General features: G+C 45.2%; 1 protein-coding gene across 15 annotated transcripts in view; it reads right to left on the reverse strand.

The window, feature by feature from the left end:
* Positions 1–19,027, reverse strand: part of PPIP5K1 (diphosphoinositol pentakisphosphate kinase 1) — a 48,190-nt gene extending 29,163 nt beyond the window's left edge. For 8 of the 15 annotated variants that reach the window (XM_045540210.1, XM_045540192.1, XM_045540168.1 and 5 more), the window contains exons 1-25: positions 18,952–19,027; positions 14,011–14,088; positions 13,207–13,381; positions 12,545–12,740; positions 12,001–12,091; positions 11,694–11,779; positions 11,203–11,357; positions 10,963–11,064; positions 10,335–10,496; positions 10,105–10,226; positions 9,353–9,454; positions 9,008–9,094; positions 8,812–8,887; positions 8,560–8,669; positions 8,391–8,473; positions 8,008–8,139; positions 7,714–7,835; positions 7,241–7,423; positions 4,490–4,631; positions 4,085–4,308; positions 3,630–3,757; positions 3,302–3,416; positions 3,022–3,129; positions 1,990–2,106; positions 1,672–1,836 (exon numbers count right to left, since the gene is read on the reverse strand). In XM_045540210.1, the coding sequence (XP_045396166.1) occupies positions 1,672–1,836; positions 1,990–2,106; positions 3,022–3,129; positions 3,302–3,416; positions 3,630–3,757; positions 4,085–4,308; positions 4,490–4,631; positions 7,241–7,423; positions 7,714–7,835; positions 8,008–8,139; positions 8,391–8,473; positions 8,560–8,669; positions 8,812–8,887; positions 9,008–9,094; positions 9,353–9,454; positions 10,105–10,226; positions 10,335–10,496; positions 10,963–11,064; positions 11,203–11,357; positions 11,694–11,779; positions 12,001–12,091; positions 12,545–12,740; positions 13,207–13,353 (2,955 nt within the window). In that variant the 5' untranslated portion in view covers positions 13,354–13,381; positions 14,011–14,088; positions 18,952–19,027. Of the gene's footprint in view, positions 1–1,671; positions 1,837–1,989; positions 2,107–3,021; positions 3,130–3,301; positions 3,417–3,629; positions 3,758–4,084; positions 4,309–4,489; positions 4,632–7,240; positions 7,424–7,713; positions 7,836–8,007; positions 8,140–8,390; positions 8,474–8,559; positions 8,670–8,811; positions 8,888–9,007; positions 9,095–9,352; positions 9,455–10,104; positions 10,227–10,334; positions 10,621–10,962; positions 11,065–11,202; positions 11,358–11,693; positions 11,780–12,000; positions 12,092–12,544; positions 12,741–13,206; positions 13,382–14,010; positions 14,089–18,667; positions 18,717–18,951 lie in introns of those variants that run through there. The other 7 variants (XM_045540201.1, XM_045540177.1, XM_045540159.1 and 4 more) reach the window with 4 other exon arrangements.
* Positions 19,028–19,548: the final 521 nt, after the last annotated feature.

Raw genomic sequence — 19,548 nt, forward strand, 5'->3', positions numbered from 1 at the left:
ACAGCTCAAAAATATGAGATGACAAGTGGAGAGGAGAAGAAGAGACGGGGAAGGATGTAGTTGATAAGGATACGACTGTCTAATGCCTATACTTCTAGAGCAAGGAGAGGACATACTAGTACTATATGGCTATGTGACCAAAGAGCAGAGAGACTTTCTTAGAAAGTTGGGGAGCACATCCTGAGCAACCATCCTAAGCCAGGGTCTGAGCAGCACTAGTAACTGAAAGGAAGGAATGTGATTTCAACAGGAATCTCCTACAGGCCTTAGAGAAAGAAGTCAGCCTCATCAAGTCTGAGAGATGATACAGAGGTCTCTCCTCTGCGTATGTCTCCTGACTGCATAAACTAGAAGAAAGAAGGAGTCAAGCACAACGGTGCCAGGGAGACCAGCAGACCATAGGAATAAGGAGGATATGTGGACGGGAAGGAACAGCTTACTAATGGAAGATTATGTGTCAGTCTGCCCGATTGATCTATGTCACATAAGTCTGTAGGGTAATAGAGTACTACAAATACCAAGTTACACCTACACCACAAAGAGAAAATAATGCATATTCCACCTAAAGAAACTCTGCGTACATGCAATGTCAATTCCATCATAAAATGATCAGGAAGTAAAGGATGAGTTTAGAAAAAAGATTGCAGTTTATCTTCTCAGCCTTCTCCAAAATCTGAACTGTAAACCTCTCACTGAACCTAAGTAAGCTAGTTATAGATTTTTCTGAAATATCCCTAAAATGGAAAACCAAATTCCTCTAGAGACCTGGCACAGAGCCAGGTGAACAGATTCACTGGGTCAGAACAGAACCCAAATCAGATAGTCAGAGTCCCTGAAATAGAGATATATCACGATGGCCAAAAGAGTGTCACTGGGCCAAAGAGAGAAACTTTCTTTCCAGGAAAAAGACCAAAACAAAAACCCCAGGGCAGGTAGCTGGACACAATGTGAGATTAATACCTGTTCCTTTCTCTAGACTAGAGAGCTAGAACCAGAACTAGAGATGAATTCCAAGAATAGCAGAACACAGGCCCAGGCTAATAAAACTCATTATCAGAACAAGAGGAAGACAGATCTTCAGACTGACCCACTTTATGGAATGACAGTATAGGTAAATTAAAGCGCCAGCTACTTGCTCCAGTCTGAGCTATAATTTTTACCCAAGGTAAGAAAGAGATGCAGAAGACCTGGCCTTTAATATTGTTATTACAGTTTTTGCTTGTTGAGTGTCTATAAGGTGAGTATTACTCATATTTTGCTGATGAAAAAAATCTGAGGCTTAGAGAAGTTACCTAGCCAAGTTCACACAGCTTCTAAGAATCAGACTGGGATTTTAGCCCAGAGTTCATGCTGTTTCTACAATATTTCCTTTTAAAGAACTGCCTTTTCAAATCCATCTAGAGGCTTCCTCCTCAATCTTGCCTCTTTAAATTCTTATCTCTCAGGCACCCCTCACTGGCAACTCTTTAATCTTGGAAGTAGCAAGCAGGTTAAAGAAGCTCTGCTGGGGAACCAGCTGTGAAAGAGAAATTAAGTGAAACATATCCATCAGGGGAAGGAGGACTCTGCTTCAAGTCCCAAGAATGCCTTCAAGGGGATTTAGAGGATACATGGATATTATCCTATGAGCACTTCCGCCCCTTCATCTCTTCCCCAAGCCCCTCCCTTTACCTCCATGGAGCCGGCTTTTCGGTTACGAATGAGGGGTGATCTCCTCGGGAGCCCAGGGCCCTCAGAAGGCTGGGGTGAAGTCTGCAATGCCCGGTCTGGCTCATCTGATGCCTTCCCTGGGCACAGGATCTCCATGCTGCCTTGGTCTGCTTTCATCTCCTCATTCTGTACAGTAACAGGCAGAGAGAAGCCTCAGTGTCCTCCATCCTCCTAATCCCAGACTCTTCAACCTATTTACCACCTCCCTGTGCCGTTTCCCAGTTTCCCACCACTTAGTTTCTAAGTCCTCCAGTCCCAAATCCCAGCATTCTGACCCACCTCAGAAGAGGCTGGACGGAATCCACAGCCAGCTGGGGCACTGCCTTCCTCCTCAACGCCTTTCACTCCAGGGCTGAAGTGTAGCTCCACATGGAACCGTTCCTCTGATAAGGGATCCTATGGGGTATCACCACGTGAAAGGGCAGGTGGGAGAAGCTGGATATTGTGGTGGAAGACCAGGCAGGGGCAGTAGAGAGAAACTCAAAAGGATACATCCTCCCAAGGATTCAGTGTCCTGGCCCTCTCTGGGGCTGGTCTCTTATAGCTTCCCTTTAACTGTAATCTGTCACAGGATCCTCATTCCCTCACCTCCGCCATTTGTGAAGTCACTCCACATGACTTTCAAACTTCCCGTTCTACAACCTTTCCCACCCATCTCCCACAATTCAGCTTGGCTATGGTGCACACGGCAGCACATTTAAAGATATCTTTGTGGACCCATAGGTAGAAGGTACATGTATAACCATGTTTTTTGGAAAAAAGGCTCATAACATTATCCCAAATCCCATATCCTCCCTAATGCCAGAGCTGTGTTCTAGGTCATCTCTCTGGCTCAACACCAGCTTAGAACATATTTTCTCTTCCAGTAGGAACCTCTTGGATGCCCTCTGTCATGCTATGCCTAGATGCCACACTTAGTTGGATTCTCCAGATTCTAAGGATAAGAACTTTTTTTTTTTTCTGAGACAGGGTCTTACTCTGTTGCCTGGGCTAGAATGCAGTGGTGTCATCATAGCTCACTGTAACCTCAAGCTCCTGGGCTCAAGCAATCCTCCTGCCTCAGCCTCCCCAGTAGCTGGGACTATAGGTGCACACCACCATGCCTGGCTAATTTCTCTGTTTTTAGTAGAGACGATGTATCACTTTTGCTCAGGCTGATCTTGAACTCCTGGCTTCAAGCAATCCTTCTGCCTGGGCCTCCCAAAGTGCTAGGATTACAGGTGTGAGCCACTGTGCCTGGCCAGAACTTTCTTTTTAAATGAAGGTAGAATGAAGAGGCTGTTTCTTTATCCTACGCTGTTAGCTCCTCACCTGTGTGTTGTCCTCATAAAGCATGATGACAATCTGGGTCATGTAGTTGAGCTCTGAGATGGCACTAAGATAAGCCAAAGCTCGCTGCCATTGCGCATCCTGGGTCTCCTACCAAACACAAAAAGAGATAAGCCAATGCCCAAGGACAAGGGGGTCAGGGAATGGGCAGGGAGCCAAGGAAAATACTGAAAGCTTGCAGTAAAAAAGAAGCATGAGAAGGAGAGTAAAAGAACGCTGGGGAAAGAGGTTCACGAGCTAAGGAAGAAGGATCCTTACTTACATCAAGAAGTCCCCCATAACGGAAGACACTGAGTAGGGAGTGGACATGGCTCTCACTGGTGAAATAGAGACGTGTTCGAACGTGGCGGCCTGGGGAGAGCACTCCTCGGGAGTACCTAAGATAATAGCTAACTCACTCACACAGTCAGAGATAATCCTCTTCCCACCCTTCCACAAACTCCCTCCTCCCACCTCAGACTTCTCCTCTCCTTTCCGTTCCAGCATCCCACCTACTCTTCGTTCCCGCCAAGCTGCCCCAATCTTGATTCCCCCAGGGCTCCCTGACATGCCCCTCCCTCCATCCGACACCCCTCCCAGCCCTCCCTCACAGGGGATGCAGCTTGTTGACGGACTCATCCTCGTGGGTTCTCTGTAGGTCAAGTAGTATTTTCCGCAACAATGGAAGACAGAAGCCCACAGCAATTTCCAGTTTCTCTTCTCGACTGATCCCATACTCCTAAGAGCCATAGGCCAGGAATAAGGACCTCGATGAATCTTGTTTTCCTCATGCCTCATACTCCTAGGCCCAAGATCATGCTTGTCTTCTCCTCAGGTCTAGGCCTTCTTTCATATCCACTATACTCCCCCTCCTCCAGGTGTTTCCTGAATTAGCCTTTTGTACTTACCCAGAGCCAGAGTGGACCCTGAGAATTATAGCAACTCAACTAATTTCCTTCTCTAAGTTTCCTGCTCCAGGTTGCCAAATCACCCTCCTCTCCACCTTTTTTCTCCTTCCTTCCCCAAGGCCCTTACCCCCAGGGTAGATCCCTCATACAAGACACACCTGGGGAATGACCACATCAGCCAACGCCTTAGAGAGATGTAGCAACTCTGCTGTGCCTTGAAGTCCCAGACTTCCATTGTGCTGCACATCATACTTGACACAGTCATAGATGTCAGGGATCTTACTGATATCATAGCGTCCGCTCTTCTGTCGAAAGTCACGCTCCAGCTTGCTCCAACGCTGTAGCATTAGCTCTAGTGTCTCACTGTGATAGAGCTGCAGGTCTAGAAGGAAAGTGGCAGTCAGAGCCAAAAATTTTTGCCTCTAACAAAAGACCCCGACAACTCTTAAGTAGAACCAGGGGGATGAGGATGTCTTAGGAGAATTAGGAGAGGACAAAGGAGTGCCTGAGAAAGCCATCCATACCTGAGACCTTGAAGGGAAGATAACAGTATTCATACCCACCTACAGACTTGGGGTCCTGCATCCGCTCTTGGATCTGATGGGTGAGGTTTTCAATCAGGGCAAATACCTGATCACAGACCTTCACAGGATTCTGGATGATAGTCATGGAGTTGAGCAGGGAAGTACTTCCAGTGGGAGCCAGCTATGGGGAATAGAGAAAAGAAAAGCAAGATCGGCTCAGTGCCAACTGCCCCCATTCCTGTGAGCTTATTTGTAAGAGCCTGTCTGCAAAACAGACCTGTACACTGGCTCACTCCAATGGGCATTCTGAGACTACTGGGCATACTAGCTGTTCTAGGGCCTTCAGATGAGGAGACTGCTTTAGCACATAGTCAACTAAGAGGGGTTGATCTTAAATCCAGAGAAAATAAAACAGACCTTAGTTCTTTCCTTGGGGGCCCTAAAATACACATGGAAAATGCTGGAGAATAAAGATTAAAGCAAAATCCCTCAAAATCTTCACAGAATGTTTTCATGAGTAGATATCAGAGAAAACACTATCTTGTTCCTCTAAACCAGGGGTCCCCAACCTATGGTGAGTTATATAATTATTTCATTATACATTACAATGTAATAATAATAGAAATAGGCCAGGCACGGTGGCTCACGCCTGTAATCCTAGCCCTCTGGGTGGTCGAGGCAGGAGGATTGCTTGAGGTCAGGAGTTCGAGACCAGCCTGAGCAAGAGCAAGACCCCGTCTCTACTAAAAATAGAAAGAAATGATCTGGACAGCTAAAAATATGTATAGAAAAAAATTAGCCGTGCATTGTGGCGCATGCCTGTAGTTCCAGCTACTCGGGAGGCTGAGGCAGAAGGATTGCTTAAGCCCAGGAGTTTGAGGTTGCTGTGAGCTAGGCTGACGCCATGGCACTCTAGCCTGGGCAACAGAGCAAGACTCCGTCTCAAAAAAAAAACAATAATAATAACAATGATAATAGAAATAAAGTGCACAATAAATATAATGCACTTAAATCATCCCAAAACCATTCCCACCCTCCCCAGTCCATGGAAAAACTGTCTTCCATGAAAACGGTCCCTGGTGCCAAAAAGATTGGGGACTGCTGCAAGATGCCGGCCTGAAGCTAAAGTAAAAGTGCTGCCTCAGAACTGGTTTCCAACTCAAGCTTTTAGGACAGTCACAGTCAATGAGGAATGGAGAGGAAGAAAAAAATTTATGGGTGAAACGCACTATTCTACCTAGGTCCTCACAAGTTCCATTCTTGCTAGCAAAAGGTGGTAAGCGAGAAAGCGAAAATTGCCTTAGCTTTTTAGGATTTCACAGTGAACAATGAATTGGAAAATAAGGAGCAAGGTCCTGACCCTTGTCAAGCCCTGCTCAGAGGAGAACACAGAAAATGCTATGCGCTCATAGCAATGTGCTCAACTACTTAGCTCATTTAAGAACCTATCACAGCAGGGTAAAAGAAAAAACTAAAAAAAAAAAAAAAACAAAAAAGAACCTATCAGAAATGATCACACAACAATGTAAATGTACTTAATGCTGCTGAACTGTCTACTTACAAATGATTAAAGTGGTTTCACAATTATAAAAAATAAGTAATATTTTTAAAGAAACTATCAGAAATGAGGAGTGGGAAGTGTGGAAAACCACTGCTTGGTCACTCGTGGCCTGGATACACTGGAAAAGAATGACCATATTGGGTAATGGCATCTACTGTGATGACTACTGTGAGGCGATGTAACAGCCTTGGTTCTGGAGTTAGACTCCTTGTGTTCAGACTAGCTGGGTGACCTTGGAAAGGTCACTTAAATTCTTCTGAGCATAGATTTTCTCATCTGTAAAATAGGAGGAAAGTCCTTGTGGTCCACAGTCCTTGTGGTGGATTAAAGATGGTCATTAACTCTTTGTCTCACTCTCCTTCCCTTGAATCTGGGCTGGCCTTATGACTGCTTAACTAACAAAAGATAAAATTATGTTGTGCTAATAATTCTGGGCCTATGTGTTAAGAAAGCCTGGAAGTTCCTGCTTTTGGGGAGCCTTAAGCTACCATTTATCAAGTCCAGCTATCATTCTAGAGAAACCACATGAAAAAAATGTGGAGAAGAGAGGCTCTGATGTTACAGGGAGACAATGAGGGGGTGAGAGCCAGCCATCCCAGAATCCCAGTTGAACTTCCAGTTGGTTCCAGCTCCAGTCAACATCTGACTGCAATTTTGGAAGAGACCCCAAGCAAGATCAGTTGAGCCCAGAACTGTGAGAGATAAATGGTTGTCATTTTAAGTTACTAAATTTTGAGGTAGTTCTTTTATACAGAAATAGATAACAGAAACATTCTTTTATTCAAAAATCCTTGGGATCAGCTGCATTTTGGAATTGAGAATTTTTTGGACTTTAGAAGTTAACACAGTGCATATGCCATATGTTATCTAATACCTCCAGCAGGGCCAAGGGTGTTACCAAACACATTAATATTTTTGCCACCAAATGCACGACTATTTACACTAAGTGGGATAAATAAGGATTATAAATAGCTTATGACAGTTCATGTCAAGTTTGGCTGTCAAGTGAGTCTTGATACCAAACTTACAAAAATCTTCTTAATTTTGGAAATTGTGAATATGAGATTGTGAACCTGTACTTATTCAAAGGGTGGCTGTAAGTATTGTGTAAAACAACTAAAACAGTGCTTGGCAAGTAGTAAATACTATTATTAGTGATTATTATTATTTAGAATTCTAGGAATTTGGGATCCAGGGTATTTGGGGCACAGAGATAGAGACAGCCTGACCTGATCATAGTCTTCAGGGCCAAAGGGTGCATCCTGCTGCAAAATATGGTGCAACCGAGCCTTCACCCGGTGCTGGCAACTGCTCAAAGAATCACCGTCGCTGTCCAGGAGCCCATTCATGTTGGCACTCTTCACCATTTGTACCAAAATGGGTGTCAGCTCCCCTTCTAGAGCCAGAAGGCCCTGGAGGGGAAGCACAAGGTCTATTAGTTTCCCTTCCAGACCAGTCCCCCTAGGCCTAGAGGGTCCCAGAGATCCAATGCAAGCTGGCTTGAAGAGCTGAGGTTGAGGTCAAGGGGCCATCTCCTACTAATTATTCTCAGCTCATTCTTAGTAGTACAGAATGGGGTCAGAAACATGTAAAAACTTCTCTGAGTTGGCATATGAACACCCCGAAATTTCCCAAGTCATTCTCCAAATTCTGCTTCTCTACCTAATGGAAGCTGGGGTTGTAGAAGAACTATAGTACGCACCTTGGCAAAGGCGGCAGCAGTCATCTGGACACGGCCCTCGTCAGAGGCATAGATCTTGAGATCATGGCGGAAAGTGCTATGGAGACGAAGCAGCCCACAACCAGGGAAGCCAGCATAGTCACCTGGGGGCAAAGGAGGGGACCAGGAATGGACTGCTATAAATACTCACGTGTAAGAAAAAATATTCATTTCCCCTCTACCTTCCCCATTGCCTCTGTCCCCTCATTTTCCCCAACTTATTCTCTAATCATTTTATCCCAGCTCTGCAAGGCATTTACCCCCCAAAACACTCACCCTGTCCTCCAGGGTACATGCAGCGAAAAGCTCGCCCCAGCTCCTCAGCCTGAACACGGCCGGCAGGAGTCAGTTCTCCACCCCACTTCAGTACCAGCAATAAGGATGGGCCCAGGGCCCCGCCCTGTGGATCTGTGGGAATAAGGGGCAGTGAATAGGTCTAGAGCTACATCTAAATGTAGGTCTTCTGAGGAGACAAGAAAGGTAATTTGGGGTAGAGGCCATCTATAGGCTCACGAATAAGAGATCTGGTGAGGCAGAAAAAGTGGAAAAGAAAAGAAAAGTGAAAGGAAGGGAAGGGAAGGGAAGGGAAGGGAAGGGAAGGGAAGAGAAGAACAGAACAAGAGATCTAAGTAGTAATGGGAAGGGGGATTATATCTTACCTTGCCCCCCATTAGAAGCTTTTACTCCGTGAGGGTAGTAAGTCAATTGCACCTTCCGGTTGATACCTGAGAAGTGACCATACCTGTAGGACAAAGTCACAGTTTACTTTCTGTCCCAGCGCCCCAATTCTCACTGTTATTGGCTCCCTTTTGCTATTCCATTTCTCACATCTCCAACACAGACTTCAGCTGCTCTAGTTTCCCAGTCTTCTCCTCGATCTCACCACCTGGTTCCTTCTCCAGTTCAGCCAACAACAGCCTTGTGATGTCTAGCACCTCCTAGAGGAAATAATAGGGTATCCATGCAGGAGGCCAAGGCCCAGCCAGTTACCTTTTCATCCTAGTCTCCCATCAAGACCAATCCCATAATCCTCTTTCTTTCTCATACAACTGCTCCTCCTGGCCAGATTCACTACCTTACCTGGAGCTGCTCAGGTCGCTTGAGTTTTAATTTTCCTGTCTTGTAGCCACCATGTTTTTCAAATAGAGTAAAAAACCTGAAGAAGTAAAGGAGAATCTTCAGTGTAGGGTGAGACAGTCAAAGCCTCTGGGTGCTGCCCCCAGCCTCAATCTCTCCCACAAAAACCAACTTGTCTAAATTAGGTCACTCTTCCTACCTTGGGTGTGTCACCTCCATTTTCATCTTCTGCTTAGGAGTACGATCCCCATGACGGATAATTGCAATGACACAACGAAGTTCCATCCTAAGATTAGAAATGTTATCAGAGCCTCTCTCCCCAATCCCCACCCCCACCCCAACTCCCATCATCACATCCTACTTGACATGTGCAAGAACAGAGGAGAAGGGATCTGAGACTAGGAACCTCAGTAGAGTTAAGGAGACTGCCTAGAAGAGGCCCAGGCTCCACCAGTCAGATTGTGCAGGGCCAAAAAGTAACTACCGGTCTTAAGGAATCCCATGGGTCTTAATGAAGTTCTTCCAGATTTTTTACTTTGCTTACATAGTGCCAGATGTGGTCGGGACAATGGGAATGTCCTCAGCCTCTGTGGGGATGGACCATGGGATCTGGAACTGTGGGGCAAGCTCCCGCATTATGGTGTTACTAGAAGGAGAAACATGAAGAAGCTGTGTGAAAATGAATAAACCAGAACTACACATATAAATGAAGTTCACAAAAACAAGCTGTAGATGAATATATTAATATAAAGTCTAAAATATACAAACAAATACCCCCATACATGTAGTAAAAATATAAATAAATGCATGGGAATGACAAACATCAAATTACAGATTGTGGTTCTGGGGGTTGGGGGGTGGGGAGAGGCTGTAACCAGGGAGGAATATATGGGAGCTTCAACTATATTCTCAATATTTTGCTTCTCAAGCTAGGTGGTGAATACATAGATGCTTACCATAGTCATTATGCCTTTTATTTTTGAATGGTTTAAACATTACACAATGAATTTTTTAAAAAGTCAAGTTGTGGAATAGTATTATACTATGGTCACATTTAGTAAGATAAATATAGTCTGTTTGAATATGGCAGAAAAGACAAATTGTTAAGTCTAAAACTGTCAATGGTAATTATCTCTGAGGAGTGAAATGTTGGGAAGGCAAGGGGGCTGAGAAGCTCTTTTTCTTTTTTTCTTTTTCAATTTTAAATAATTTTTACAATATTTAAAATAAAGCAAAAGCTTCCTAACACTGTTCTCTAAGCCCATTCTCCCCAGCACAGACTACTATGTCTCTTACCCCAGAATCTTGGCACAGTCATCGTAGTATTTCATGGAGTTCTTGACAAAACTGAAACCGTTGACATCACACACAAAGGAGTGACCATTGGCACGAAGAAGGTCAAATCCACAAACTGTTTGCTGCAGGGGAAAGAGGAAAAATCACAACAAGACAGCCACTCTCTCTTCCCAGACACCTGCTCTTGTCTCTCTCCTTCATTCCACATCCCTCCCTGGGCCTTCCTCTACCTTAAAAGCTACGCAGACTTTCCTGGCCACCAGCTTCTCCATGGCAGTCAGCATGACTGGATAGCGAATCTCTTTCCCCTCACTGTCTCGTTCGACCTTCCCATCCAAAGCTGGAGATTTTCTAGCTTCGGCATGGGCATAATCTGGCCCCACTGTATACACCTGCAGGTACATAGCATCACTGAGTATGCCCACAGCTCACCCTGTATATGAGAAGACAATATGAGCACTAGGTCTGTGGACTAGTTTCAGGGTAAAACAACAACAAAAACAAAACAAAATAAATAAACACTGAGTATTAAGAAAAAGGAGACTGACATTTTTCTTACTAAGCTCTACTGAAGTATCATCATGAAGTTTTCTCCTTAGGACTCTAGTACTGTTATCTAGTCCTTGTTAAAAAGTAATTTACCAACATTGTACCATTTTCTGTCACCCTTGCCTTTGCTCTGATAGTGAAAATGTGAATGTCTGCATCCTCCAATCATTATCTTCTCCTGAATATGAACGCCAATTACATTCACACGTTATTTTTTAGGATCCCCTGCATACACTTCTACCTGGTTCCCAAGCACCCCATGCCCACACAGACATTTGTAACCTCTTAAGTCCCTGTATCCACCATAACCTTGACATCTGTGCCATCCGTTGGCATAAACTCCTCATAGATGTATGACCCTGTCTTTCGGACGCTGCTCTCGGGAGAGTAAACGCTGCTTCGGCTGCCAATCTTCAGGAGAAAAAGGAAGAAAAAAAATGTTGCCTCAACTATCTATGCTGTCCCCAAATTCTCTAATATCCTTCCCCACAATCTTATCCTTGTCATTCTACCTCTCTGACTCCCCAGTTGCTCAAATGTCTCCCCCACCTTACGGAAAAGGCGCTGGCTTCCTCCTCCAGCTGAGCTGGGGTAGTAGATGTAAACATTGTGGTCCTCTGCACTCACTGGCTTCTCCACAAAGGGCTTGGGAAAGACAGCTCCATTGACCTCTACCTGGTCTTCACCTTCTATCAGATTGCACTCTGCAAGGCGGATGGGTGGTCATTCCTAGGCCTAAGATTGTAGAATATTTCCAACTCCCATTTCCCCAGGTTTTAATCTCCATAACCCTCAAATTTTTATGAGTATATTTTAGTAATAGATATGGTAATATCTACATATGGTATATAGATAGGTAATATCTATGTAACAGGTCCAAGCTCTGTCCAAAGACCCATCATAGCTCCAACTTTAACCATAATCCAATAACCAAAGCCCCACATACACAGGTGGTATATAGGAGATGTCTAGAGGATGGAGAACTAAGCTAAGTCATAGAAATCAAGGAAGGGCAGGACTGGACAAGGCCAGGTACTCACCCTCAGGCCGGGCAGGGTCACGATTGAGCACAGCATACCGAGGCAGATCAATACCCTCCTCCTGCAGGATCCGGTACACCTCCCTCCTGTCACCCCCAAATAAATTAGCTGGGAAAGGTAGGGGCAGGGTGACTAAGGGGAGAGGCTGGGGATTTCATTTGCACCGGGATTAAAAAGACACCAGGGCACAGAACTCATAAGGTATGGTACAAAAATCAGGCATGTTTGCCTCTGCCCCTCCCAGAGGGGGTTCCCTAAACGGCATGATCTCAAGGCCATCCATCCCCCAGACAACAGAAAACTATACCTATCTTGGATGTAATACTGCATGGCCAGATCATTGATAAGAAAGGGGTTTCGAAGCTTGGAGTAAGCAACAGCTTTGTCCAGAGGAAAGCCTGGGATGGAGAAAGGACATAGAGAGACCAAAGAGAGTGAAAGAGACAGAGTGAGAAAACAATAGAGATATAGAGAGACATATTAAAGCTATTAGCTGCCACTGAACTCCTCTGCCCATCTGACCCATAACCTACCTCCTGTGCAGCTTCCCAAGTCTAGGATATTCATCAGGAAAAAGTTAAAAAGAAATTATTTTTAGGGTTCTTCCAGAGACCCAATTCTGTTAGAGATCTTAAAAGCCTTAGAGCTGTCCTGAGGTTAGAATATGGGCTCTAAACTACCCCCAGGAACCCCTCCAAGATGTAGGGAAAGCAAACCCCATTGTACTGTTCTTTAGTATGTCAGGATGAGCTGATGGCCTCTTTACTAAGGAAATAACACAGTAAGGACTTCATTTCCCAGTCCAGCATTCCCACCACCATTCCTTCCCATTTTCCTTCCCAGACCCCAACCTTTGGAATGGAAAGAGATGAGGCAGTGGCAAGATGGCCAGTTTTCCACAGGTTCATTAAGGATCACATCTTCTCCCAGGATGATAACAGTCAGGTAATCAAATCTACAGAGTCTCTCTAGAATTTGGGTCATTGGCTTGGACTTGGATTTCTTGGTCATGGCACAGATGCCAACAATGATCTGAGGTTCAGGAGGCTACAGAGAGGAAGAGTGATCAGAAACTCAGCAACTTCCCACCTATATCAGCCCATCAGGGAACACTGTCTTATCTCCTCAGGACACAGAGTTTAGAGTTTCTTGCCAGGACTTTGGACCTATGGGGTAAAGGGTGTCTCCTAACTTCAGTCTAGGGTGGGGCACATCTAGGGATTTCTACTATCTATAGAATAGGAGTCTTTCTACAGTAGGAAATGTATGCTCAAGGAGAAGAGCCAGAGAACCAATAACCATGAGACAACAGGAGGAGGGCATAAGGTTAGGGGTCTCAAAGACAGGCAACCTAACCAATTTCCCTGCCCCTCCCCTAAACCAGGATAAGGCCTGTTTATGACAGGGAGTCTACACATTTGGAGAGAACAGAGAGGTGTCTCCAGTCAATGGAATCTCAACTCTGTATGACAGGGGCCCCAATACCAAGTTACGTTATTTTCCCAAGTCTTACCACTTCATCCTCCTCGTCCTCAAGGAGCTCGCTGTCACTCTCTTCTGTCCTCATGCCTATTCCACGGGTGCCCAGCCCCTCATCTCCAGCTCCAAGGAAGAAGTGGGCCGTGGCACTCTTGCCCTCACTGGCCATCAATGACCACATCCCCGCCGGAGAACCCACTCATCCCGCTCTGCAAAGGGGAGTACCCCATCAGCTCAGAATCCAAGCACCCTGGCAGTGGGTGGGGATGGGGGATAGGAATTAAAAAATAAAAGGGAACTATAAAGTTACCAGAGGAAACAGGAAACAAAGCTATGGGAAGAAGGATCAACAAGAAAGGAGGCATATGGGGCCGGGCGCGGTGGCTCACGTCTGTAATCCTAACTGTCTGGGAGGCCGAGGCGGGTGGATGGCTCAAGGTCAGGAGTTTGTGACCAGCCTGAGCGAGACCCCGTCTCTACTAAAAATAGAAATAAATTATCTGGACAACTAAAAATATATATAGAAAAAATTAGCCGGGCATAGTGGTGCATGCCTGTAGTCCCAGCTACTCAGGAGGCTGAGGCAGTAGGATCGCTTAAGCCCAGGAGTTTGAGGTTGCTGTGAGCTAGGCTGACGCCACGGCACTCACTCTAGCCTGGGCAACAGAGCGAGACTCTGTCTCAAAAAAAAAAAAAAAAAAAACAAGAAAGGAGGCATATGGGCTACGACTAGAAATGACTGAAGAGCCATAAAAGAAAAGCAAGGTCTGCCTTTTCCTCCCTGCCCATGCCACCCCAACCAAGAAATTGGTAAGAGAATCAGGAAATTAACCCTTACAGTGCTGGCATGTCCCTGATTCTGCCAGCAGGAAATGTTAACTCCAAGCAGTTACTCAAGGAAGGCTCCTGTTGATTCCTACCAGAAAAGAAGGTTAGATTAACATTTCAAACTTTAGATTCATTCTACAATGTTCCTACCCTTTCTCCACCTCCCCACAGTAGTGTTGAACTCAAGGATTTAATTCAAGAGCAGAGGAATGAGAGAGCTCAGCTGCCTTTGCCCTTAAACCCAATCTTCATTCCTACTAAGGATTAACCCAAAAAATATTTATTGAGGGCACCTTACATCCTAAGCATTATATCAGAACATTAAACCCCCCAATCCCATGCTCCCTTTCTCTCCTTCATCTATCCTACCTTAAAAAACAGGTGCCAAAATCTAGCAAATCTTTTCAGGGAAAGAGGTCTAGTGCTGGTTGGGAGGTTGAGGATACAGGCATCTATACAATAGTCTCCAACTCATTCTTAAACTGAAATCTCAATGTTCCCTCTACTGTAGTACAGTGCTGGTCTAGGCCGAGGTCCCTCACACCAGGAGCCACAGCAAAAAAAATTCCTGCCTAGGCTGGGCGTGGTGGCTCACACCTGTAATCCTAGCACTCTGGGAGGCTCAGGTGGTAGGATCACTTGAGGTCAGGAGTTCAAAACCAGTTTGAGCAAGAACGAGACCCCATCTCTACTAAAAATAGAAAATAAAAATATATATGTAAGAAAAGAAAAATCCTGCCTAAAACCTTATCAGTAAGAATATCTTAAGACTTAAGTCAAAATTTAGCAGTTCCACTTGCACATACATACAACTAGTTAGTTCTCAACCAGTTGTGATTTTGCTGCACAGGGGACATCTGGCAGGAGACATTTTTGGTTGTCATAACTGGAAAGATTCTATTGGTGTCTAGTGAATAGAGGCCACAGGGATGCTGCTAAACATTCTAAAATGGAAAGGATATCCCTCCACAACAAAGAATTATCCAGCCCAAAATGTCAGTAGTGCTGAGGTGGAAAAATCCTGCTGTAGAGAAACTCTTCTACATAAGAAGACTTGTATAAGGAAGTTCTTAACTTTTTTAATCTCACTGTTGGTAACAAGAAAACTGAAAACAACTCAAGTGTCACAAGTAGAAGAATGGATAAATACAGTGTGGTACACCGTGCTCACCATCATATTGGTACTAATTGATCAACATCTATGTGCACATATGGAAGTAACATTCATTGGGGATCAGGCAGGTGGTTGCGGGAAGAGAGGATGAATCAATTCACACCTAATGGGAGGCGCATGCTTGTAGCTCTGACGTGGGTGGTGCAAATGCAATAGATGTAACCCAGACGTTTGTACCCCCATAAAAATTTTGTAATAAAAAAATTAATAAAAAACAAATAAAAAAATACAGTGTGATACATAGAAACGATAGACTAATAGCAACTGAAAGAATGAATCAAAGCTATGCGTAACAAATCAACAGTTTCCAAATGCAAACTGCAGAAATATATACATAATACAATTCCATCTGTATAAATTTAAAAAAATCACATATTGTTTATGACTGCATATATAATTAGCAGAAGTATAAAAACATGGACTGGAAAGAAAGACATCAAATTCATCAGAGTGGTCACCTTTGAGGAGAAGGGAGAAGGAAACTGAGAAGGATTCAAATGGTACTTTACAACCTTATCTATAATGTTTATTTCAATTTTTAAAAATATCTGAAGCAAATACATAAAAGGTTAACACTTTGTTAATAGTGAATCATAAGGATACTAGTATCTGTTATTATTTTCCAAAAATAAAATTGAGTCACATATCAGCAATTTTCCATGGTCTACAAAAGTTGTACCAAACACTGACTGATGACTCTATTAAAAGCCACAAACTTAAGTAAGTGAATTAATTTAGTCTTAAAGACTTTTTAACTAGTCTTCAATAATTACTTTCTCTATTTTTATTTTATTTTTTTTTAGAGACAGGGTCTCACTCTGTTGCCAGGCTGGAATGCAGTGGCATGATCATATTTCACTGAAGCCTCCAACTCCTGGCTCAGCCTCCTGAGCAGCTAGGACTATGGCTGCATACGACCATAGCTAGCTACTTTAAAAAATGTTTTTGGGCCAGGCACAGTGGCTCATGCCTGTAATCCTAGCACTCTGGGAGGCCAAGGCGGGAGGATCGCTCAAGGTCAGGAGTTCGAGACCAGCCTGAGCAAGAGCGAGAACTGGTCTCTACTAAAAAATAGAAAGAAATTATCTGGACAACTAAAAATATATAGAAAAAATTAGCCAGGCATGGTGGTGCATGCCTGTAGTCCCAGCGACTCCCAGGCTGAGACAGAAGGATCACTTGAGCCCAGGAGTTTGAGGTTGCTGTGAGCTAGGCTGACGCCACGGCACTCTAGTCAGGGCAAAAGAGCAAGATTCTGTCTCCAAAAATAAATAAATAAATAAAATGAAAAATGTTTTTGTAGAGACAGGGTCTCACTATGTTGCCCAGGCTGGTCTCGAACTCCTGGACTCAAATAATCTTCCTGCCTTGGGTTCCCAAAATGTTGGGATTACAGGTGTGAGCCACTGCTCTGGGCTTCTATTTTTATTTTAAATTCTTCCATTACAACTGGTGTTTGCAGCTTTGATTAGAAAGTTATAGCTGATCTTTATATAGACCTTGACCTTTTCAGCCTTCATCATCTGCTGTTTCTATTGTTCAAACACCACAGGGGGCACAACAGTCTCCTTAGACTTAACATTTCCAGTTGTGTACTGCAGGTCTCATACATACAGTCTTGGCTATTTCTTTGAATTCCTTTTCAGTGACCTGACCCAATTTCCATGACTTATGGTATTCCCAAGGTCCCTGTATAGTTTAAGCAATTAGAATTTTGTTACACTCTTTTTTTTTGGAGACAGAGTCTCACTCTGTTGCCCGGGCTAGAGTGCCGTGGTGTCAGCCTCACTCACAGCAACCTCAAACTCCTGGGCTCAAGCAATCCTCCTGCCTCAGCTTCCTGAGTAGCTGGGACTACAGGCATGTGCCACCATGCCCAGCTAGTTTTTTCTATATATATTTTTATCTGTCCATATAATTTCTTTCTATTTTTAGTAGAGATGGGGTCTCACTCTTGCTCAGGCTGGTCTTGAACTCCTGAGCTTAAACAATCTGCCCGCCTCTGCTTCCCAGAGTGCTAGGATTATAGGCGTGAGCCACCGCGCCCGGCCTACACTCTTTATCCATTCTCTGAAGCAGGGACTTTCTCTCATCTAAGATTCTTAACCCTTTGCCCTTGCTTCTACAAGTCCTCCCTGGTTTTCTACTGAATGTACAGTCATATTCTTGAAATTCTATTACAACTCTGTAATGGGGGATGGTAAGTAACAGAATGGGGAAGAAGAGTCTGTTTACAAATACAGGACTGAAAAGAGATGAAAGGTCCAAATTCATAGTTAACAAAGCAAAAATAGAAGCCTGACAGAAATAGCTGTGAAATAAGCCAGGATTTATTTAGATGTACCTCTGGGATAAGCTGGGATTTAATGTGGTGTTCTCACAGCCACTTCTTTGTTTTCTACGCTCTTCTTCCCTTTCCCCTCTCCCCCAAACTTTGTTGTGAAAGAAAAGAAAATTTCAGACTCTACACTGGGCTAAAGGGTAGTCTTACTTTGATGTGAATCAATACGAAAGGAAGGGAGGAGATATTAAGTAACGTAAGGAGCGAAGGACAAGTGGACTATGTTAAATCAGATCTGTAGAAGGGGTAGAAGGGAAGGGTAAACTGTGTAACTTCTTTAGCCCTTAGAATTTAAGACTGCTGGCACAGTCATCTAATTTCCTTAATCACTATGCACTTGATGGCAGGCTCCATCAGTGATGAAGAGGAAACATCATTACAAACGCCAGGCAAGAACACATCCAACACAGAAAAACTTCTCAGGCCACCAGCAATACTTCCTTTCCACCTTCAACAGTGTGCCTTCCTTCTTAATGCAATTTCTAATCCTTCATACATATCTCTTATTCTGACACTGATCAACTGTGTCCCTGCCATGTTCTCAGTATCAACTCACTTATTCTGCCTTGTTTCCCCAAATTGCTATGATCGCTCCCCTAACCACTCCCAACACTGACTGCTGCCCACCCACCCCCATCACTGTTCAATTAATTCAATTAATCCAACTAATCCTCCTACTCACTGATTGCCCAGTATCAGTCCTCCAAACCCTCAGATGAGTCACCGCCCTTGTTAACTTTTCCCTCAGTCCCCTACCATGACTTAAAATGACTGCCGTGATCCATTCTTTCCTCACACCACCGCTCTCTCGAGGTTCACCTTCTCTCCACAACAACCCACTCCTCAAGCTGACCCTCTCCCCTGTAGACCCAGTCCCACCTCTCCCAGCGCAGGGCTCCTGCACCCTGACCCTCTCCCCTGTAGACCCAGTCCCACCTCTCCCAGCGCAGGTCTCCTGCACCCTGACCCTCTCCCCTGTAGACCCAGTCCCACCTCTCCCAGCGCAGGGCTCCTGCACCCTGACCCTCTCCCCTGTTGAGTTCACTCCCACACCTGCTCGCTCAGACACCCTCCACCCTGACCCTCGCCCCTGTGGACCCTCCAACCTCACGCAGGAACCCCTCTTCCTCACGCAGACCCTCGCACGCCCACCTCTTCTCTCGCTGACCCCCTTCTGTCCTCGCGGCGCCCAGCTCGGGATCACGAACGCCGTCCTCCCAACCCAACTCCACTAGCCTTTGCCCGCCCCCGCCTTCCCTGTCTCGCTCTCCCTTCCCGACACTGAGGCCTCTCCGCTGGGCCTCTTTCCGAAGCTGCCCCCATCCGGCACTAACCACAGCCCCCAGAACCGACCGAGCCCACTCGCCCAAGCCCACCCCCTCCGATACCGCCCCCAGCCCCCAGCCACTCCCCCACCGCCCCCGGCCCTCACTCACCCGCCTCCCTCCGCTCGCGCAGCCGAACCTGCCGGCAGCGACACCTGACAGCGGCCCAATCAAAGCGCGACTTCTTTGCGGTGCCACCAATCAGCAGAGGGCGCGCACCAGCAACAGAGTCAGGCTGCGTTGGCCGGCGCTTCTGCGCGGAGGAGAGTGGCCTCTAGTGGCCATGGGGGGAATGCCACCTGATGCTCCCCTTTCTCCTGTTTCTTACTGCGTCGCCACCGTCCAGATGTTTGGTCTAGACATGTTCCAGGGAGATGAATTGGGGGTTGAGGTGTGAGAGGCAGAGGCAGAGACAGAGTCTGTGCCATTGCACCTCCTTGAGGGCAAAACCAGGTCTTCCGTTTGTTTCAAAAGACAAAACAGGCTATGATATATGTAGAAAGCCAATAAAGGTAGGTTGAAAATGTTAACAGATGTAAAGAGGAGTGATACGGAGACTGAAGACAAAAACAGAGACAAAAACAGAAGCAGATAAGAAAATTAACGGAAGGAACTGAGAGATATTTCTCTACCCTCCAGGCTTGGAACCAGACAAAGCTGGGTTTGAATCCTGGCCTTACCTTTAATAGCTGTGCATCCTTGGGCAAG

This window comes from Lemur catta, chromosome 1, assembly GCF_020740605.2.
Source record: "Lemur catta isolate mLemCat1 chromosome 1, mLemCat1.pri, whole genome shotgun sequence".
In the NCBI taxonomy this organism is placed as follows: domain Eukaryota; kingdom Metazoa; phylum Chordata; class Mammalia; order Primates; family Lemuridae; genus Lemur; species Lemur catta.